The 23340-nt window shown below is 40.7% G+C and overlaps 2 protein-coding genes across 6 annotated transcripts in view; one reads left to right on the forward strand and one right to left on the reverse strand.

Annotated features, from left to right (window-relative positions):
* Nucleotides 1-23340, forward strand: part of LOC104929555 (tyrosine-protein kinase yes) — a 41279-nt gene that overhangs the window by 7554 nt on the left and 10385 nt on the right. Inside the window, exon 1 of one of the 2 annotated variants that reach the window (XM_010744110.3) lies at nucleotides 13202-14164. The exons of the other annotated variant lie outside the window; for it this stretch is intronic. The gene's annotated coding sequence lies outside the window, so the exon portion shown is untranslated. Of the gene's footprint in view, nucleotides 1-13201; nucleotides 14165-23340 lie in introns of those variants that run through there. 2 annotated transcript variants of the gene reach the window in all.
* On the reverse strand, nucleotides 711-6069 carry adcyap1a (adenylate cyclase activating polypeptide 1a). 4 transcript variants are annotated; one of them, XM_010744105.3, is made up of 7 exons: nucleotides 5749-6069; nucleotides 5462-5566; nucleotides 4814-4948; nucleotides 4104-4208; nucleotides 3210-3344; nucleotides 2517-2637; nucleotides 711-1010 (listed from the first exon to the last, which is right to left on the reverse strand). In XM_010744105.3, the coding sequence occupies exons 2-7, from the start codon at nucleotides 5557-5559 to the stop codon at nucleotides 1002-1004; spliced, it is 603 nt and encodes a 200-aa protein (XP_010742407.1). In that variant the 5' UTR covers nucleotides 5560-5566; nucleotides 5749-6069; the 3' UTR covers nucleotides 711-1001. The 4 variants fall into 4 exon arrangements, with proteins under 4 accessions (XP_010742407.1, XP_019127156.1, XP_019127158.1 ...); XM_019271611.2 differs by having other exon boundaries at nucleotides 711-2637; XM_019271613.2 differs by lacking the exon at nucleotides 4104-4208 and having other exon boundaries at nucleotides 711-2637.

Genomic DNA, 23340 nt, shown 5'->3' on the forward strand with positions numbered 1-23340 from the left:
CCAACTGGTGTCACTGTTCCTCCGCCAAAAGCCACTGAGTCACCACGAAAATGGGGCAGAGATTTGGATCTCTTGCTCTCCTTTTCACCAGCTTCTCCTTTGTTTCTCATTTACATCGTGACATCTTGTATTTATTGACCGTCGCCATGGCTACGACGCATCGAAGAATCGACTTATTTTTGTCATTTCAGCATGAATTTAGTCGTTTTTCTCCAGTTCGTAGGTGTGTGGAACGTGCGTGTTTGTGCTTTAAAAAAACAGTTTTCAGTGTGTTGCTTCATCCCGTCTGATTATGTGTGGTCTTTTTGATGTTTCATATTGCTAACGTTTCCCTCTGTGACGTCTTTCATCTCTCCTTTCTTACGTAACATCCTGTTAAGGCTGTCGAGGGAGGGTCTGTCTCCGTTATACGAGTTTTAATGCTCATTTTTCATCCTCTTAAATGTGTCTTAACTTAAAGACTTCCGGTGATACTGGCTTCAAAGATTAGACGAAATTTTTTTTGTTGTTTACAAAAATTTATTCATACAAATCTTACAACACTTTTCTTTTTTTTTTTTTAAACATTTATTGACTTGACCCTTGCAGATCGCCATTTGAAGTAGTAATCTAATATTCACTTTCTACACAGTAAATATATATATATATATATCTTTGAAGATTATTTCATTTTAGTAAGGCTATTGGCGCTTTCATTATCATACATATAATGTTTCATGGAGAGCGGGAAACTGATATTTTTCTCTATTTTCACAAAAATCTACGACTAGTGCTCTAAAAAACAAAACAAAAAAACAAAGTGCAACAGAAAGCAGTGCAAGCAAGAACGCTTGATGCTACTAAAGATCCTATCAAACGTCTGTGAAACACAAAAACCAACAACAAAAGGGTGAAATGTAAGCTGATGATGTGCAGCATTGTAGGGCCACTAAATAGCCATCTGTGATTCATGGCGATTTTAAAGTCGATGCAAGGCACCACAGCCGCAACTGCCTCCTGCGTCACAAAGCCTAGAGGAGAATGCAAAATTAAAAGAAAGATTGATACAGTAAACACAGATCGAAGAACTTTTTTTGTTGTTTTTGTTTTTTTTAAACCCTAGCTCGCTTTTTCTGCAAAAAAAATGTGTATCCCTTCCTCACAAATTTGGTTAGAAGTGTACAGCTGGGTAACTTTTGTTTTGTTTTTTTAGTCTTAAGTGTGGATTTTTACAGACTTGCATGTTTATGGTCATTCAGCCCATCCTTTGCTTCCTTTATTTCCTTTATGTCTTTACTCTTGTGTACTTGCATCTCAACCTTCCTCTCCTTTAAATCAGTTACTGATAGATAAAGACCACTTTAAATGTTTTTTTTTCTCCCCCTCCCTTCATATACAATTTAACAGTTGGGTTACAAAATGTCTTTTAGTAACAGAGCCTAAAAGATAAAAAAAAATAAAATCAAAAAAGCATGACATTAGACTGAGAGATTCTTGCCAGCAGTAACGTACATTCAGATAATTCTTCAAAAGGAGGACAAAGTTCAAAACATACAGCTCGTGTCGAAATGTCAGTGAGGAGAACAGAACACAAAACAACATCCAGAAATGACAAGGTCAGTTATGTATGTTTGCAGTAGTCAGGAAAAAGCAAGCAAAATCATCTAAGTTGGAGTCGTCTGCACAGATGCGGTGGCTAGTGCAATTACTTTAATCATGCAATCTACTGTAGTTTTTACATTGGTTCACATGACAAGAAAAAAGGAAGCACAATAGACCCAGAAGGCTCAAACACAAAAGTTCAAACTGCCTCGTATGTCTCTCACAAAGAACAAATCGATGGATAAAGTTACCATGTAACAAGTATCATTTCTTTTTTTTTATGCTTTTTTTTTTTTTATTTGCTTGATGTCGGTGCTTTTCAGATGTTAGTGATACTTATTATATGGGCAGAGAGACATGAGAAAACCCTCAGCAGAATAAGAGGTTTCCAAACACACAAGAAACCAGTCGATAGAAACACAAGATTGGCACTTTACATGAGTCAAAAGGTGTAAGCTCACTCTGTAAACACTGTGGAAGAAAAGGACAAGAACAACCTCAGAAGTACTCTGGTCCTCATCTCAGATTTGGGATTTTACTTTAACAAAATAAAAAAATGGGTAACTGAAAGTTTCTAAAGCCAACAGGGCTCTCATCTGGTCTAACCCAGATCTACTAAAATAATTTGAATATCATCCTCGCATCCGTGAACAGGACACCTGTTTCTTTTGCATCAATCGGTAATGATATGTATGACATATCGCTCTATGCAAAGTCTCTCCACATTGTGGGATTAGGTGGGATTTAAAGGTAAAAATGTGTGAGACTTGAGAGACAGGAGCACAAATGAGGTCGAAGAAGAAGAAGAAGAAGAAAGTTGGGAAGGTTTCAGAGTGTTTTGGAGCAAGATCACAAGGTGAGAAGAAAAAAAGGGGAGGGACATGAGACGCCCCCCCCTAAGAGGACACGGCCTCAGGAAAGAGCCTGAAACTCACCGGATATTCGGGAGAGAACTGTTTCAGCCAGTCTCCCATAAAAGCCTCAAACTCATCCCCGTCCGGGAGGGCATCAAAGTCTATGTCTTGTAGGATTTGGTGCAAACCTATGTCTTCAAGGCTGTTGTGAATAAAGACAACTAAACTCTTAATGTCACTTTACAAAAAGCAGCATTCAATACATTGATTGTCTTTTAAACTATTTATTTTCCTCACAATCATATCTCTTCACTCAGTGTTTAAAAGACAGGGCTGTTGGAGCATATCGTCATGTGAACAATTGTCTCCCCTCGATAATAATCATAATAATAATCATAATAATAATAATTAGGTCTAAAAATAAATAAATCAATGAATACATAAATAGAGGCGATTATCTCTCTTTTTTTCTTTTTCATTTTTAGAATGAACAAAAAAATTGGTCCACAAAGTAGATATGTGTGTCCTCAAGTGCTTTTAAGTACAAAATAAAAAACAATATTATTATCAAAATATTCATTTTAATGGCTTACTTCATACATAAATACATGTTTAAGAACACAAAAGCGATCCACTGATTGTTCAGATCTCAAAATGACTTGCTGCACACACTTAAGTTTTTAGTTTTTCTCAGGAGGGGAGAAAGTGGGGGGAGGAGGAGGATGCTACAAATATGCCTGCCGGCGTCCTTTGTTTCTAATTCTCTGTCTATACCTTTTCCCAAGGACTGCCGCCAGGTATTTCTTGACCGCCATTTGCTTTCGGTAGCGGCTGTAGCTGTCTGTGAAGATCCCGTCTGAGTGTCGCTTGGACAGAGGCTCCGAGCTGTCCTCCAGTGTTTTCCCCCCGCTGTGTGTGAGAGAGAGTGAGAGAGAGACAGAGAGAGAGAGAGAGACAGACGGACGAGATATTGCAGGTTTCACCGCACATCACACATGATGCATTTGCATTCACATGACCTCCTGTGTGTACAGCCTGTGGTGCTGAAGAGACACTGGGAGGATCTTTGTGTCATCTCAAAGGGATTCTAATGAAATAACCCACAACAAAGAGACACAGTCTGTCTTTTAGGGGGAGGAAAAATAATCAGTATTAAGTCTTTCTGCAGAAAAAGGCTTTAAATTTCAGACATGTTGCCTCTTTGTTTAACTTATACCCCATCCCAGGACAATTTGACATATATCACCAACCTGCAATAAGCTGTGATAGGCCTTCTCATAAGGCTAGAGTAATTGCAACCCCCTCCCACCCCCTCCTTCCATCAGGAAGCACAGGGACTCCATCCTATAAATTATTCATATGGAAATAAATTTAAGCCTGGGCGGGTTAATTCTTCCCTCTGCGCCTTAACGACACAGCAGACACTTCCCAAATCAATCAAGTGGTCTTATAGCATTAACAAAAGCTGAATCAGAGGGCGAGGGCGCCTGCTTTGGCTGCACGCTGGGAGATAATGGGACCACAGACATATACAGTACATATAACAGCGTGAATTTAAAAAGGGATAAGCACCCAAAAGAAAAGGAACAACACACACACACACACATAGGACAGAAAAAGAACATTAAGTATAAAAGAAGAAGCTGACAACCAAGAAGATGTTCTTACCCTACACGCTTTGCCATCAGAGAATGCAGATATTTCCTTGCTGATAACTGACCCAGCGCTTTCCTGTAGGCTTTATTAAACATGCCGTCTGCATGCCTTTCCGTTCTGGGATGATAGATAGCCACACAGTAAAAAATCACCACACACCCAGCGCAAGAGGCAACAATTTCAAGTAGCTGCACTGCAAAAAATGTTTTAAAAAATACTTAACAAGTCGACTATAGGTGTCATATTTGGCCTCGTTTTTAATTGGTGAGCTCGTTCACTTGTTTGAGGTGTTTTCTTGAATCAATTTGCGCCTTTTTTTTCAACATTTCTGCTGCCATGCTGGCGAAATATTTCATTTATGCTCATGAGAAATCCAGTTTTGCAGCTAAACTTTCATTTTTCACTGTTTTCTTCTAATCTGACTCCTTAAAAAAAAAAAAAAGAAATCCTGATTCTAGTCCACTAAGTTCCCCTGGGAATTTAGATAAAAACAGAAATAATAAATAATAATAAAAAAAATTATTGTGTTGAAAGTTTAACGTACGACATTTCGACGATACATTGATACATCACACAAAACGTGGACAGAAATGGGACTACAGCCATGAAGATGGAACATAAATGCGTAAATCCAACGTTGAGGAGGAGGAGGTGGGGGAGGAAGAGGTAGGGCGGAGGAATAACAAAAAAAAAAAAAGTTTAAACTTGGTGATGATAGTCACCTTTTCTCTGGTGGGTAATACAAAGAGTAGACGTCGTCACCGACAGACGGAGGGCTCCTCACATCCATTTGATCTCTGTCGTAATCCAGGGACGGTAAAGAGTTTCCATCTTCATCATAAACATCACTGTCAAGTCTAGAAAAAGCACATTTGAACATGTTTAATGAACTCTTTTAGAGGCTTTTTATGTCTTCAAATAAAAAAAAAAGCATTAAAATATTTAATTATGCTCCACAAATGTTTTAATTTATATTTAAATTATTTTTTGCTGTGCAGAAATACTCCAAAAATCCAAACTCTGAGCCTTTTTTTTATTCCTAAACGTCTTCAATTAATTATCTAATCACATTAATTGCTGGATAAATAGCTGAGGACACATTGAGACACTGTACTTCACTGCCTCGGTAGCCTAAATTACATTACTGCCGCTCCCTGGTGAACGCTTCTGCGCAATTATTTCTGTGTGCTCAGCTCTATGGATTAGCTGTCAGATGATGTTATCCAGTAATCCAACAGGCTTTTAACTAACCGTGAAGCGGATCTTTACTCTATGCCCTGCTGCTGAGTGCAATCATAATAAAAAAAAAAAAGTTCTTTCTTTTCAGACAGAAATCAATCACCTATAAGAAAAAGTAAGAGTGTACGTACCTAACGCTGGGAAAGCTAAGCCCCACAGGTGAGCAGTTGACGCTGTAATGCATTATGATTCCATAGATGAGTAAGGCTAAAGTCGCTTTACTAGACATTGTCCTGCTGCAAAAGATAATAAACGACATTAAGTGCGTGCACAGGTGGATAAACACACAATTCTTTGATGCATTCAGGTAATATTTAGTTACTTTCACATCACACCTGTGAGTTTATAAAGAAGGACAAAAAAAAGTCCCTACTTTTACGCTGCGTAAAACCTCCCCAAAAAAAGTGCCTCCTCTTACCAGTTGACGCGATCCGCTTAAGACCTCAACTGGGAGAGTGAGATAGGATCTCTATCTCAGTCTCTCTCTCTCTCTCTCCCTCTCTCTCTCTCTCTATTCCCCTTCAGTGAAGCGCCTTCTTCGGTTCTCCTTGTGCTTTTGTTCCGAGTGTGCAGCCCCCTCCGTGCGTCCGCAAGCTTCAGTTCTCCGGGATTTCTACGTGTACTCGGTCATGGGCGGAATGAAGAGCGCCAAACATTTGTCTGCGGAGAACTTTCCCTGCGTCCTATGAACTTATCTTCTCCCCTTGGTTTTTTATTCATGAATCCGAAAAGCCATGCCTTTTTCACTTGTCACGTAGGGTGGGGGTGGGTGGTGGCGGTGGTGGGGAGGGGTTGGAGATGGGAGGTGGGCGGCTGCGTCATCGCACCCCACACCCCCTCCCTCCTTCTCCATCCCCACCTTCTTCCTCCCCGTCCCATGGAGTGCATCCTTCTTCCGCGTCAATGAAAGACCCCGAGCCAAGTCATAAAAAAAAAAAACAGAATGGATTCAAACGTGTCATCATTAATTAAACAGCGGATTAATGTCAACATTTGACGTCACGCCATTAATCGGATCACGTGACCTCTGGAGGGAGCTGTCCGGTGCTGAAAGGTGCCGGTGGAGCTGTCTGGTGCTGAAATATGACTGACAGCCTCCCCTCCTTTCTCCACGAAAAAGTTTCTTTAACTAAGCCCCATCAAAGAGATGCCTCTGATCTGTAGGCAGATCACGTGATTTACTGACATATTTTCACCCATGTTTCCACCTCTGATGAGGTCAGAGTTCAGTTATGCAACCACACTCTTCAGTATTGTTCAGAGGTTGTCAGGAAAGCAACTTTTAATCTGCTGAATCCAAAAGATTCAAAATCACCAAATATGGGAGTGCATGATTCTCATTGGACGCTGACGAGGAGCTGACGTGTTAGTATATTTATATATTTAACATTTATTGTCTTGTGGAGCTGAACTATGACTACAAGTTTCTCTAGAAGACACCGAAGAGACGTCGGCTGACTTCAATTATGAATGTGTTTTTTCTCAGAGGTCAGAGGTCAGACTCAGTTACGCAGTTTAAACCTGAGTCATCGGTTCAGAGGATCATTTTTATTATTAAACCTTTACAGTCCGATGTTTTTGCTTCTTGGTTTAGGCTTTTTGCCTCTCTCTAAAACATCGACTTTGATAAAAACAGGTTTATTTCATCTTTTTCTGTCTTTAGATTGCTAATTTATCTTCAGAAGAAGGACACAGTGTGATAACACAGTTTATGTGAATGTGCTTTTCATTGGATGTTATATGACGAAGAAAATGTGACGTATTAAGACTATTTATACACCTGAGCTATTGTCTTGTGGAGCTGCCCAGTGCTGAGATGTTACTTCTCCTCGACACAAAGCTTCTCGAACCGACGAGACTTCTTTTCTAATTTGTCCCCGTCATCCACCTCTCTTTCTCTGTTAAGGTCAGAGGTCAGGCTCAGTTACAGAAGCAGATACCCGTCACCTGAATCACCTGGCTGTAGTCTCTTTAACCACTTGGCTTTCCTTGATGTCCTTCTTGACATTTAACTGATATATCTTGGATCTCATGGTGGGATTGTATATATATCTATACATGCTGTATACATCGATCAGCCAGAACATTATGATCAGTGACAGGTGAAGTGAGCAACACTGATTATCTCGTTATCTTGTCAGTGGGGGGATATTTTGGGCAGCAACCAAACTTTTTGTCCTCAAAGTTGCCAGTCATGGTTGCCCCTGTCCACACCCGAAAACGCCAACAATGGTCAACAGATCTGGATTAATAGAAGAAGGTGGGCTGGTCTGATGACTCATTCTTTACATCATGAGGTGGCTAGGTGCGTCACTTACCTGAGGAACACATCGTGTGTTTGCTTTAGGCAATGATCTTCTGGAAAATCTTATGTCCTGCCATACATGTAGATGCTACTTCGACAAGTAACACCAACCTAAACATTGCTGCAGACCATGTTCACCCGTTATAGCATCTTTCAGCAGGATAATGCGCCATGCCACAGTTCAGGAAAGATGTTGACTGAGGTCCCTGATCTCAATGCAATTGAAGATCTGTGGGATGTGTTGGACAAAGAAGATCCATGGTGGTGGAGCCTCCATGGACCAACATCTTGGTGTTCAGAGGTCCATGCCTCGATGAATCAGGGCTGTTTTGCTGGAAAAGGTGGACCTACAAAATATTAGGCAGGTGGTCATAATGCTATGGCTGATCTTTGTGTATTCCTTTCACTCTGTTCATATGTTAATACTGTTCATATATCTTAGCATATACATACTGCTTTTTGCTATTCTATTTAGAATTGATCAGATGCTTCACTTAAGTAAAAGTACCAACACAACAATGACATACTCCATTACAAGTTAAAGTCCCACAATCAGAGTCCATTAGCAAATGTACCAACAGTAAAAGGACTGTTCCTGTGGTTTCTGAGGGGAAATGGCTGCTGTCACTGATATTTTATTCCATTATTAGATTGTTTGATTTGTGAGCAGCATTTTTCTGTCTTCTGAGGGAGGTTTTTATATTCAATCTTCAAAGTTAGATAGTGCTTCCTAACATGATGTGATGGGGGGTTTTTTGGACTTTATTTGAATATTTTTGTGTGGTATAATGGGTAATTTATCCTCTTCTTCTGAATCTGAGAAGTTCAGAGGGAATATGTATGCATGCTAACAAACAGACGTCTAAAACAAGAAAAGAGACCTCACACTGTCATACAAGCTTGAAACTACTGCTTTAATCTTTATTAGCATGTTGTATTCTTTAAGCTTATGATGTGTTTTTACATAAAATATATCAAGAAATGTGGAGAAGTATAAAGAATAACTAAAGTACAAGTACGTGGTTATTTTACTTGAAGTAACTTTGTGTTTCCTGCTCTACTTTTTCTCATTTGTATGACTGTCTTTATAGCCCGGACACTGTTCATCTACAGTCAGCCGTGTCCTCTTTCCACAGAGGTATCAGGACCATGTGTTGAATCTTTAGTTGGTGATTCAGACCGGTCGATCCTGTTCTGGCTCTGACGTCACGTCAAGCTGCAAAAGAAACACTTTGAATTCTTAAGATGTTGAAAGAAAAAGGCCGAAGTGAAGCTCTGTCTTTGCTCTGAGAGAGCACTGCACCCAAGTGGTCATGAGAAGAAAGTGCACTGTAAGTGTGAGACAAGACACAGGAGAGAGACCATATCATTTTATACAGAATAACAAAACTATATCAATTAAAAAGGGAATTAAACTCATCATATAACAGAGTTTAGTTGTGTTAACTTATTAGAAAAACGAGAACTGGGAACTAAAAGATCAGGTTATATTATTAGAAGATCTTCATAATGTTTTCATGTGCTTTTACAGTTCAAAATGCTGCACAATGCTAAAAACCTGTTACCTGTGTGTGTGTGTGTGTCAGAGTCTAGACTTTTAGACAGCGATGGGATGTAACTAAACATTTACTCAAAGACAGTACTTAAGTACAAATTTGAGGTACATTTCTTGTAACTTCTACAAAGTTCACTACAAAGATACTCTGCAGGTCCTCCTCCAGTGTCGTAGACTATTCGTGTGCAGGTTCTTCAGCAAAGACTTGTGTCATTCACAAGACAATCCTCAGGCCAGTACTTCATCTGCACAGTCCTACACAAGGTCTCAGCCTGGTGCATCCACCCAGCTCCAGTCCAGTGGGACCACCACCCTACAGCACCACATCATCCAGGTAATTCAGAAGATTGCTGTAGATTAAACCTACAGAAACACCTACAGCAGTTAAATACAACATCATCCTATAAAACAATACAACACTCACAGAGTACTTTTACTTCTGTAAAATATCTGAATACTTCTTCCTCTGCTTCCTTTTGGACCACTCAGTTTAGTGGAAGTTAATTAAGGCCAACACAAAAGAATCATAATATAATCATAATTGTCTGAATCGCAGTAAATTGTCTTAATCATGTTTTAAAAAATATTTGATCTGATGTTACCAGGATATCACTTCATCATTTAATTACATGTGCAGAGCTTGAGAACATTAAGTAGATAAGAATATTTATCCAATAAGCACACGCTTGTTTGACTCACCGCACCATGTAAGTGTCTTCCCGTAATAATCACAGTGGAATATTAATAAACTTGCTGCCCCGAGCAACGTTTGTAGAAGCATTTTAATCTCCTGTTGAGTGTTTCTCACTCAAACATCTGGATTTTTTTTAAACATATGTTGTGAAAACGTTTCCTTACAGTAACTCATCAGTAACATTACGACTGTCTGTGCAGTAAATGAAAACATGATCTTGTTTGTTCGGATGTGTCTGCAAATAGCAAGGTGTCTTAGATTCACACAGTTTCATATCTTTTATTTGAAAAAGACAGCTGTGAGTGATCCTACCTGATGATACCGTGTGTGTGTGTGTGACTGAGCTTTATCACATCAAACATGACAGGTGAAGAACATATGACTCACACTAAATTTAGCGCCGTCAGCTTTTTATAGCACCCACTGGTGTTGACTCGTGGTGTTTGAAGAGTTTTATTGAAGTCACAGCCTCATGACTCAAATATTTTAATACTCGGCTTTTACAACCGTGAGTGTTGACAGAGGGCGGCTTTTTAAATCTAATTTGTAAGGTGTGTGTGTGTGTGTGTGTCCAGAAACACTGAGAAGAAATGGGAAAAAAGATCAAAAATTCATTTAATTATTTTTTTTGACAGTTTTTTTATGTTTTGTTCCTAATTTGCAGCATATAACTGTAAATAACAGATTTTTCTAATGGTTTATTTATCTTTTTAACTTCTTTACAAAATTATCTGAAATATTCCAAATCACCCAATTTGGCAAACATTTTGTCCTCGTAGCAGAAGCAGGGAAAAACAGGCTCGCGTAAGGTTTAGAGTGACTATGACAAGAGCCACACTGGGTCTAAAACTGTAGCTCCTGTGGTCAGAGGAAGGAAAAAGTGGTGAACCGTCAACACGGTCATGGGTAGCCAAGGCTCAGGCTAGCCTGCGTGGTCCGATCCACAAAGCCACAAAGCAAACATGGTCTGTGAAGGTTTTCAGTCATGCAGGTAATCTTTTTAGAGAAGAGTTCAGCCATGGATCTACAACCAAGTCCACTTGCCCCACATTGAACTCTTCTCTAAGAAAAGAAAAGGTGTTTTTTACATAAGCTGCCATCAAAGTAAAAGCTGGCTTCACTGAAGAACCTAAACTCTAAAACATGTTTTGCTTAGCTACCACATAATTATGTGTTATTTCATAGCTTTCATGTAAATGGTAAATGAATCGCTGTCCTTTCTAGTCTTCTGACCGGTCAAGGTGCTTTTACACATCACATTCATCCATTCACACTTTGTGTCATCCAATCATTCAAACACCAACAGCAATCAGAAGTAATTTTAGGGTTTTAGCATCTTGCTAAAGGACACTGGAGGAGTGGACAACCCGCTCTACCTCCTGAACCCCAGCAGCCCTGTCTTTAGTGTTCATCTACAATGTAGACCTTATCATATTTATATACTAATATAGACAAACAGTCTCATTATTAGTTTCAGTGCAGCACTGTTTATACTGTATGTATGTGTACTACTTTCATTGTAATTTTAAATTTAATTACTTAATTACTCTTGTATGGTTTCTATTTTTAGTATTATTTGATAAACGTTTAATTATTTATTTTTATGATTCTCTACTGATCATTTTGTCTTATCTTGTTGATAGGCCAATAATCTGTTGACCTAATATCCATCCATTTCTTGTTTACATAAAATAATTGTAACATTCATAAAGTGCTATAATAAAACATGCAAACAACAGACCTCAATTATAAAATGATTACACATTAATAAAGCATAATAAGATTAATAATAATCTGCTCAAGGACACTTTATGACAGAATGAACAGGAGGCCATGTCCTTATGTGACTTATGCTGTTATGTTGTGTAAGCGTGCATTGTTGAAACAATCGCCTGTATCGTCTCTGATCTTATTTTTGATGTCTAAAATGAATCAAACAAAGAAATTACAATAATTCAGGTGCTTCTCTCACCACATTTGTACCTTTATTAAGTAAAAACACTTGTTCGCTGTCAGTGTTTTACTATTAAATATGATGTTTTTGAAATAATATGTGTATGTTGCATTTTACTTGACCTGAGGCGTGGTGAATGATGCCTGGGTGCTCAAATAAGCCGTCTGTAACACCAATTAGCTACAGAGACCAAAACAGTTTTTTGTACCAGGCTGTAAACATGTTTATTTCTGCTGTGAAGTTGGACATTTGAACATGGGGACTTATGGAGACTGACTTGTTCTGTAGCCAGCCTCAGGTGGACGTTTGAGGAACTGCAGTTTTTGGGACTGTCGTATTGGTTTCACTTCACAGCCAGGCTATTGCTCCTTGGCTGTAACGAGCAAATTTCCCCAGTGTGGCATCAATGAAGTAAATTGCATCTTTATACGATGTGACGGCACCTCCACCTGGACACTAAGTGTCACTGTTGCTGTTCTTCTGGCTGAATGAAGAAGTCATCAGCCAGACAAGCTGCATCTGGGCCAGTGTGCACCGCCCTGTAAAGGCCTCCATAATCCTGCAGAGAGACACTATGAGAAAACTATGCTCTAGCTCTGGCTTACTGACTCTGGTTCTGGCTCTAGTTCTCTGGTTCTGGCTCTCTGGTTCTGGCTCTAGTTCTCTGATTCTGGTTCTGGCTCTCTGGTTCTGGTTCTGGCTCTCTAATTCTGGTTCTGGCTCTCTGGTTCTGGTTCTGGCTCTCTGGTTCTGGTTCTGGCTCTAGCTCTAGCACTCTGACTCTGGCTCTCTGGTTCTGGCTCTAGTTCTCTGATTCTGGTTCTGGCTCTCTGGTTCTGGTCCTGGCTCTAGCTCTCTAATTCTGGTTCTGGCTCTCTGGTTCTGGTTCTGGCTCTAGCTCTAGCACTCTGACTTTGGCTCTGGCTCTCTGGTTCTGGCTCTAGCTCTAGCACTATGACTCTGGCTCTGGCTCTCTGGTTCTGGCTCTAGTTCTCTGATTCTGGTTCTGGCTCTCTAGTTCTGGCTCTCTGGTTCTGGTTCTGGCTCTAGCTCTCTAATTCTGGTTCTGGCTCTCTGGTTCTGGTTCTGGCTCTAGCTCTAGCACTCTGACTCCGGCTCTGGCTCTCTGGTTCTGACTCCGGCTCTGGCTCTCTGGTTCTGGTTCTGGCTCTCTGGTTCTGGTTCTGGCTCTAGCTCTCTGGCTCTCTGGTTCTGGTTCTGGCTCTCTGGTTCTGGTTCTGGCTCTCTGGTTCTGGCTCTCTGGTTCTGGTTCTGGCTCTAGTTCTAGCACTCTGACTCCGGCTCTGGCTCTCTGGTTCTGGCTTTGGTTCTGGGTCTCTGGTTCCTGCTCTGGCTGCTTTACACTACTGACTTACCGACTGCTACATCACATCTTTCTGATGTGTTTCTGTAAATAAACCTCCCTCCTTGTTGCTGTGACGATGATATTTGCCTCTGGTGGGGTAGAATAGAAGCATAAAGTTGCATAAAATGAAATACTCGAGTAAAAGTACTTTGAATTTGTACTCTGTACTCTCTTGAGCTGAGAGGTTTCCCTGACCTGCAGATGTGCAGCTGCAGTGTCACCACCACAGCCGGCAGAGGGCGTCACAGACCTGTGACTGAACCTGGTTCAGACTGAGGACGCTCTGAATCCTCCTTTTCTTTCCTTACATGGACCCATCCTCCTCTCATCTCCTTCCCTTCGCCACCTCTCACATTATCACCCCTCTTCAGAATTCTCTTTATCCACGTCGCCCCTCTCTCTCTCTCTCTCTCTCTCTCTCTCTCCTCCTGTGATCGCCTACCCTGCTGCTCTCAGATCAGCTGTGATCCGGACCGGATCTGTTCGGCTCCAGCTGTGTGGCTCCAGTCCTGCAGGCAGGCAGGCAGGCAGGGTCGGCCATGTTGTTGTGTGGGGGTTGATGTTAAGTTTAGTAGTAGGAAGTGGAGGCGACAAAGAGCTGGGACACTTTGAGGATCTCACTTTTCTTTTTTTTTCTTTATTTTTTTTTTCATGCTGCTGGATGGATTCATCCTCTCCTGACAATGACTGTCTCCTCCACCTCCTCCACCTCCTCCACCTCCTCCTCCTCCTCCTCCTCCGCCATCCTGAGACACTGTAACACCGCTTTGATTTAACTTCAGCACTAAATCCACACACAGTTGCTCTGCTGGATGGATGGAGTGAGGATGAAGGCGGTTCGGTCCCGGTTGGAATAACTCGGATATTTTTTATTTATTTATTTTTTAATTATTTCTATCCGGTTGGAGGAATAACAAAAAAAAAAAAAAAAAACAAGAAGAAGGACGCGGATTGGAGAAGGTAAAAAAAAAAAAAAAAAATCAGAAATGAAACGGGTCTTTGTGAGAGCAGCAGGGTTTAATAAGGATGGGCCGAAACGAGGCTGCTCGCCTGTCTGACCTGTCATCAACAAAGGAATGAAGCGCTCCTATGATCAGACACACACATACCTGTCTGTGCTGCAGAGCTGTGTTTATTAACCAACAGATTGTGTTTGAATAGGTAGAAATATCTAAAAGCATGTGCTGCAAGTCCCACAGGAATATCAGTGCAACCGTATCGGATGGCAGGTAACACTTTAAAGTAGGGCAAGGTCACTGTAACACCGATATTTTACAGGTAAATGTGTTAAATGGTTCATAATAGGTGGTTTGATTTACATAAATGTGAAGCTTAACTTGTCACTGAAGGGGATGTTGTAGTAAAAGTGGACAAACAAATTGATTTATTGAGTTTGTTTTGATCAAGTTTAAGGCAAAAACATCTGTTTTTAAGATGTTTCTCACTTCTTGTGTTGAATTGAAGTCACGTTGGCTCCAGACACAAGACAGAGAGAGAGAGAGAGAGAGAGAGAGAGAGAGAGAGAGAGAGAGAAGTGCCACCTCATCATTTTAGATATCAAACCAACATTTTTGACTCATGCTGATTCAGATTATTGTCAGGGAGTAAAGGAGGAGGAGGAGGAGGAGGAGGAGGAGGCCCTCAGTCTGACTTCAAACTTACTGTTTGAACAGCTGAGTCACACTTTCTGTCTTCCCCACACTTTGTTGCTTTTATTCTTCTCCCAGTTCCACTTTGAGGGGAAGGGGCTCGTAGTGGATCGTCCTTATTACACACAGTGTGTGTGTGTGTGTGTGTGTGTGTGTGTGTGTGTGTGTGGAGTGAACTCAAGCCTGACTGCAGAACATGTCATGATCGGCTCTTGCACGTTTGCACAACTCTGACTTGAATCACTGCTCGTATAAAAATCCATATAAGGGAGTGAACGTGGAGTGAAGCAAGTTAAAGGGGGTTACCGACGTTTCTAAGATGCATATAAATGATTAAAAACAGGCAACGGTGACAAATTCTCAGATTTCACACCCTTAAAAAGTCAGAACCTGAAGTGGATGTTCATGGTGATGCCATACGTGAACCAATTGTTCTTCAAAATTGAGTTAAATCCAGTTGCAGCGTATAATAATTTGAATTAATGGTCCGGTGTGTATGATGCATGCATAACTGTGTTTCATTCACCTGAAAATGTGAATTTTTATGGTGTTGTTACCTTAAAATGAGCTGCTTATGTCCTCTTTTATGGAGTCCGCCGTGTTGAACCACCATGTTTCTACAGTAGCCCAGAACAGACAAACTTAATACTGGCTTTAAAGAGAGTCTTTTGCCACTGTAGCTTCACCCTCACGCTCGGAGAAAAAGGATGAGGCGATCAGCATCGCAGCCTGATGCCGCTAAATCTTACACACTGATCCTTTAAAACATTTCATTTTAAAGGCAGTTTTGGGTAAAGTACTTTAAAAAAGAGCTATTTATTACTATTTATATGAATAATGATTGCATTACTAATTGCTCTTGTAGAATATTACCTTTTATAATTAGAAATGGCAGCACAACAAACATTTCTACACACGTTAGTGAATAGGTTATGTGTATAGCAGCCTTCGGTTAAAGCCACATATACTGTATCTTTGTTGGTTTTTATCGAAACCAGGTCACGTTGTTGCAAAGGATGACATTATTAGAACATTTCAAAGAAAAAAAAAGATTGTGAAACCATAGAAAAGGTTCTTCAAAGCACCAAAACTGCTGCAATTGTGACTTAAATAACTTTTTTTTATTGCATTCAGTCCCCCAAATAGCCTTAAAAAGTATAAAAAGGATAAAAAGACGAGTGAGAGAGAGTTTTTCTGAGTGGGTACAGTCTCATGTCTGAAAAGAAAGCTTTATATTCCTGTACATGCCATTCACTAGTAAGTTGTCAGGTTGATTTAAATGTGACAGCTCAACTCTGGATGCTCCAACTCTCCAGATACCGAGTCTGACACCAGAACTGTTTTAATCACAAATGTAAAAAACTCCATTTTTATTTCATGTCAAATTAAAACAGAGATTACGGAAAGGTTGTAACTGATAATAGAAAAAAAACTATTAGCGTAATTGCAGATCCCCAAACAGCTGAAGAAGGTCAGTGTGAAGCTGACACCAGGCTGGTGTACGGGATCAGTGCAGCAAAGTTAATCTGCATGAAACAGCTGATTTTTCAGCATGAATTCAGATTTTCCGTCTTTCTAGCTCCAGGATGGAGTGTTTAAAACTCACAGCTGCTGACTAAAAAAACATTTATAGGTTTCTAAAAAGGCGTTGGCTTTGAGCAAGGCAGCAAAACTCCACCTGCTCCAGCAGCAGCAGCTCTGGTTCCACTGGGAAGTCTCCAGGTCTGAGTGGACATGAAACAGCCCTTACCCTTTAACTAAATCATTTATCAGTTTCTATAAGATTTCCTTAAACCGGCTTCTTCTTGTGTCATCATATTTAATGTCTTGAAATGGAGCAAAGATCCATTGAGCTCACGAAAAAAAAACTTTGACTGAAAGTGTGCCAAACGTCTTCAGGCGATCTTCTTGTCAGCAGTCAGGGTGTGATGGCGTGTTCGTATATACTTTTCCAGCCTAATCCAGGTCATCACGTGACTTTTTACAATCGCTCTATAAGATGTTGACAGTTCAAACACTCGACCCTGTTATGTGCTGACAAATGGACGATTGTAGACACACTCAGAGTCCTAAAATAGCTCAGCAGACTCAGGTGCCAGTGTTCAGGTATTCCCAGAAGACCTGTTATTCTAGAAAATGTTGGATTTTTGTTCTGTGGCAGCTCAATAACTCTGAGTACTACAGACAGACAGCTCGAGTGTTGTGAAATTAGACCTAATATTAGCTCAGATTTCAGACACAGCTGAGGAATTAGGCTACTTTATTTAAAAAATAAATCAGTCAAGCACTCTCAAATTTCTCCATTAAGTTCGATTACATTTAATATTTATCAAATCTGCCTCCTTTACGAGTCATTTCTTCCCTCGAAGCCTCCAGATCAGTTTACATAGAGCGTGCTTGCAACAGAAACCTACACCCAGAACAGTGTAAATATCACTACAATCCTTTTATTGATCCGAAACGTCACATGACATTCCTCCAGACCTGGTTTTTTACCCTCTGGCATCAGAGGAATGTGGTAGACGGTGGCAGGCCGCATCTGTTACAGATCTGAAGCCCAGTAAAGCTCCAGAGACCCTCCCCGTCTGACAGCTGTCCGGCGAGATGCTGGGCAGGGTTTCACTCACTCGGACCTGACGGACGCAGGAAATCCACCGTCGTGCCCCTCAGCTGGGCTGCGTGACTGTCATCCATCCAAATGTCAGCTTAATTAGAGTCTAGATCATCTAAACCCCAGGGGAGTGGAGGCTTTTTTAAACAAGTGAGATGCTAAAGAGACCAAAGTATATTTGAGATTCAGGGTTTAGTTTATTTATAATGCATGATATGCAAAAGAGAGATTTAAAAAATGCATATATAGAATCAGTCTTTAAGTCCTGGATAAGATATCATATCATTTGTCCATTTTGTATTGTAAAGTCAGTAAAAAGGTTTAATTCTCTCTACACAGACAAGTAATTTCAACCTAACCCTAAAAGATGTTACATTTAGTTCATGTGTAAGCTTTAACTTAATGGTTAAAAACCCTACAGAAGGCATAAATTGTGAGCATATTGTGTGTCACTAAGAAAAACAGCCAATCAGAAAAGAGGCCCAGTGCTATCAATGAGACAAAACACGACACAAGAGCAAGCCTGTTCTTGTTAAAACTACAAGAGCATGCGGCTCGTGTACAAAGGCTGAGTCCTGCAGCGGCCCAGTTTCGATTGTAACCTCGTTGTGGTCCTTTGCTTCATTCATCATTCCCTCTTTCTCTCCCCCACTTTCATGTCTATTTACAGCTGCTTCTATCTAATAAAAAAATGTAAAAAAAGCAAATATATCTTCTTACAGAAAACTTCCCTGGAAAAGGGGAAATATTCGGTCAAGTTCTGGATCGGATCATACGTACTGGTTAGAATCAAAATGACACAACACAAAACAACAGAACAGAACTTGCTGGTATTCTGGCTGATAGAGAATTGCTGGTAACGATACGATATTTGATTTATGGACCGACATTTCATTCTTTGCACGTCCTTTGCTAAAGGCACCTCTCTGTTTCTGACCGAGAGGACTGTAAATATAAAAACACGTCCCTCAAACACTCCTTCACTGTCAGCGTATTCAATTAAACTTTATCTCTGCAGCGTCTGTTTAAAATTCTGAACCATGACCACCGCCAGCTCCCAAACTTCTTCATCATTCTGGCCATCAGAGAACGAGAGGCCGAGCTGAGCTCTCGCTTATCTTATCAGCATTTTGTGAAGCCTGTGAGGAATTCACACACACTGTGGTTGGAGTGGAGGGGGAAGGAAAGCGTAGGCCGGGCGCTGATAAGACGAGTGCAGGTTAGAGTTATCGCAGTTATAACAGAAGAATATGTCAGGTTTTGATTTTATAGCTTCAGAACACACAGGTCCGGTTTTGAATCGCTCAGATAAATGTTTTTCTCCTTCAGCTGACGACGGAAGTTTTTGGTTTAGTCTCTCGTCAAAGGGTTTCATAGAGGTATGCATGGACTGAAATCAGCATTGTATGAGCGTACATGATGAGTGTATGCTTCTGTAAAAAGCTATGTGTGTTTTTGGTGGAAACAAGCAGGGACGAGGGAGGTCAGGGTTCACGAGAGCTCGGCCCCTCAGGGGGAACATCTGGAGCCTTCTCAGACGTCAGCTAATACATTTAGCTTTTTGTTTATGATGCATTTCCTGTAATACTTTGTAATACGCCTCTTTCAAGACATTAGTTTTGGTTACTTTGGCTATGTTGGAAGCTTTGATGACGCGTCATTTTTTATGCATTGGTGTCCTTTGAGAAGAGTTCAGTCTGAGGCAGCTTGAGTTGGTTGTAGATGTAGTCCAGATTTAACTCTTCTTCTCAGTGATGACCTGGATGGCTGAGAACCTTTACAGACGATACAAAAGTGCAAAATATTTCATGTTTTCAGCTTCTCACGTGTGAGAATTTGATGCTTTTTGTTGTCATGAATGATAGTAAACTGAATATGTTTGAGTTTGGACTGTGGGTCACACAAATTGTTTGTGGAATATTTTGTAGGCGCATGAAATTTTATAGACAGAACTAATAATTACCCGAGAAATAACAGTAATTTGCAGCCATAGGCCAAAAGCTTTCTAATACTCACATTAAAGCAGCTGCCATAGTTTGTTGCGTGTTAACCAAATCTTGCCAATTTCAGAAGATAATCCTCTTCAAAGTGTCCCTGAGCTATGCTATGTGTTAGTCTTCACCCTCCAACTACCGGCTGTGGGAGTTATTATGTTCCAGGCAGGTGTTGGCAAGTATCTGCCCTGATGAAGTGTCCTTGAGCAAGACACTGAATCCCATCCAGTTATCAGTTCTGCGGTAGCTGATGGAGCAATCTGACCCGCCCGGGAGAGAAATTCTTTGTGCAAAAGATGAGCAGTGCAAACTCTGCCAGCCTTGAATAAATGCATACTTATCTTTTGTTTTTCACAGTCGAGCCGGCTGACGAAAGAGACCTTTTTTTTTGCCTGTAGCAGATCATCTCAAACAGTCTGCTCCGAATCACGAAGCTTTGATTGGAGCCGAATGAAAAGTCAAGCTTACTTTCTGTCTCCTATCTGTCAGTGTTAAGACAAAAGCACCGCGCCTTTTGCAATCAGAATAGAGGAAAGGAGCCTCTGTATATGCGTGTTTGTATTTTGTTATGACATGTAAACTTCCTCATTTAAACTCTTCACCTTCCTCTCTCATTGTTTCTGTGTCGATCTAACTGGGAGTCCTCTCAAGGTTTGCATGCGATGTGCTGTTGTAGGTCATGTTATCATCCTGGGGGCGGTGGGATGTTGTCTGCAATAAGAATAAGTTGCTATAATTAGAAGCACTGCAGATCTTCCTTGTGGTTTTCGTGGCTCTGCTGTTCAGGATTGATCTCGTGGTGGATGTGAATGACAGTGAGGTTTGACGTCTGTCAGCACAGTTTATGGTCTAATTTACAAGACGTGGTGTGACACTTTTCATTATCTTTGTGGCCTTAAATGCCACAAGGGACACATTTGTTCTGTTCATCCAGGGCTGCTGCACTCTCACGTTGGTGTTTCAGTCTGAAGAGGGACAAAGCCCATGGTGTTATTATGTGGTAGCTGTCTGGTTTGACCAATATACCACTCCGGGCAAAGCTGGTGTGCGTCGTGTCATCACAGCCAAGAGTCTATAAGAGCCCTCCAACAGAGAACACAACAAATATTACAGGTCACTTTAGGCCAAAATGTCCCCGTGCAGGTGGACTCTGGGGTCGGCACTGTTTCAGCTCCAGGCCCCGGTGGTCACTCCTTTTTTTTATTTTGTTTTCTGTTATTATCCTCTTAGGGTAAATCCTCCATCCTCATAATCCTCCTAGTAGCTCAAGCTGGCAGAGCTGGCACTGTCTGTCTGGTTGCCCCCCTTCCTCATTCAGCCAACCTGCTGTTTCCCTCTTATGTTTCTCTCTTAGACGAGAATCTGAATCATTTTCTTTATGCCTACACGACCACTGATGGGAGTTTTGTTGCTTTGCAGTGCTCTACGTATCAGCCTGGCTTTGGTGGGAATCAGATATTTTGTTTTTTATGAGCATAAAAGGTGACGATTTACCATATTTTATAAATAAATCCAGAAGAATTCATTTAATCTGTGTAGTAAAGTGCAAATTTAGTTCAGCTTTTTGCAAAGATAGTGCATCATATATCATATTTTGGTGCTTCCCTCTATTAATATAAATATGACCAGGGAACAGTATGTGTGTGTATGTATGCACCCAGATAAAGCACTCTCCCCAGTGGGGATTTAACAATTCAGGGTGTAAAGGAAAAATAGTCATCACCAAGAAGCTAAGAAACATTTTTTCTTTGTTCCAGATATAGATTTACTGTATAAGTCCATATTTTATTTATTGATTGATCTGTTTTATGTTTATTAAATTAATATATTGATCCTTTGTTCTATAAAATTCCTTGAACGAGCTTACTTAATGATTAAAAAAAGGCTACAACCATGCTTGAGACTGTATTTAGGTGACTTGCACTAAATGTTAACTTCAGTATACATGGCTAAAAACAGGCATTCTTGTTGTGTAAAGCTTTGGCATTACATTCATTTGGTATTTTTACACAGTAAATTAGGTTGCTTTTCTTCATATGGTTATTTGGGGGATTTTATAGATAGTTGACAATAGAGAGATGACAGGAAATTAGAGGAGAAAGATGTGAAATTACATTCAACAAATGTTGGGCCTGTCTGGCACCAGGGCTCCCCATAAGGATTGATTTTCATAACTTAGTTAAAGCACACAAGCAATTGCATCAACAGTCATACTTATTTTGACATTCAAGTCTTGGATTCTCAAAGTTCAGCTCAGTATTTGTGCAGTTGTGATCATTTTGTAAGGGTGATGTCACTTTTATGAAACGGCTGATTCCTCATTTTTTTTGGAAGGGGAAAAACATCCTCACTTTAACGTGCAAATATTCCTGGGACATGGTCCAGTGTTTTATAGCGTGGTAAGTTCACTGCTGAGCAAAAGAGCCAGGCTCTCTCTCTCATCTGTCTGATGATGAAACACAAGCCCACCATAGTCGTCTAAGCCGCTGAGTGAAGACCTCTGGTTTCCATGATACTGGTTTTGTCTCGAGGTTAAAGGAAAGTCTGGCTTGGAAGAAGACTTTTTTCCATGCCAACATTCTCAGCATATTGGCTCCAGATCTAACATCTGAGATTAGATTTATTGGCATATTCCTTTGAAGAAATCTGTTTTATTTTGACACGTCTCCAGGGACTGACCACTCATAAAACGGTTTAGTATAGGACAACCAGTGCGCGGCACGAGCTGTAACCTGCAATTTAACCGGTTTTATTTGAGCGAAGTGTTCTGCATCTTTGGAAGGTTTCTGTGGTTTGTCCCCATTTTGTTGATTTCCTTGGCAGTTCAGCTGGAGAACTCGATGAACTCTCGAATACGCCCCTCCTTCTCCGATGCGGAAAAATCCCTCCCACCTCGAAACATCAAGGCCACTGTTCCAAAATCAGTGAAAGGTGTATAACTGCATCAGCCGATCCTCTTCTGATTCACCGATGCATGATTGTGACCCTGTAATTCAGTGAACTGTTGCGGCTCCTGTCACCAACTGGGCCCCAATGCTGCTCAGTAGCACCGTGTTTGTTTAGTGTCCTTTCATACTCCACATCGTCTCCACACTGAATAAAAGCTCCTATTTCACTTCAGCCTTCTATTGTTTTACTGTCTTGTAATGTGTCAATGCCAATTAACCAAGTCCAACTTCTCGAGCAGCTGTTGTTGTTGGCGAATGAAAACGTTCTGATCTCTCCAGAGCTCAGACTTCTTTACAAGCGTGTCTGATTGTCTCCACATTTTCCGGGCCTTCACCTCACAAAAGAATGCCTCAGTGTGACTCCGGCCAAATTATGTTAGGAGGAGGAATGACAACCACGCAGATGGAGACACACACACCGATGTTTTAAATCTTGTAGCGTGGTAGGGCTGAGGCGTGGACGGATTATGAGGCAATGGGCCCCTGGGTACAAACATGTCAAAGTCCCTCCGACATGTTTCTGCAACATTTTCAATGCAAACCAGAACTCACAGACACAAAAAATGGCTTTTTCATTGGTTTTGCATCTCTTTGCGGTTGTTTCATTTCTCATTTGTAGTCATTTTGCATCTCTTAGCAGTGTTTTTTCGTCTCTTTGGGGTAGTTTTTTGTTTCTTTTTGGTCATTTTGCATTTCATCATAGTTATTTTGTCTTTTTTGTCTCGTTGTAGTTGGTTTTAATCTCTTTGTAGTTGTTCTTAGTCTCTTTCTGGTCATTTAACATCTGTTGTAGTCATTTTGTATCTTTTAGCAGTCATTTAACGTCTCTTTGTGGTTGTTTTACGTCTCTTTTTGGTTTGTGGTTTCTTATTATAGTCATTTTGTGTCTGTTTGCAGCCTTTTCACCTTTCTTCGTAGCTGTTTTGTGTCTCTT

Source organism: Larimichthys crocea, chromosome XXIII, assembly GCF_000972845.2.
Source record: "Larimichthys crocea isolate SSNF chromosome XXIII, L_crocea_2.0, whole genome shotgun sequence".
In the NCBI taxonomy this organism is placed as follows: domain Eukaryota; kingdom Metazoa; phylum Chordata; class Actinopteri; family Sciaenidae; genus Larimichthys; species Larimichthys crocea.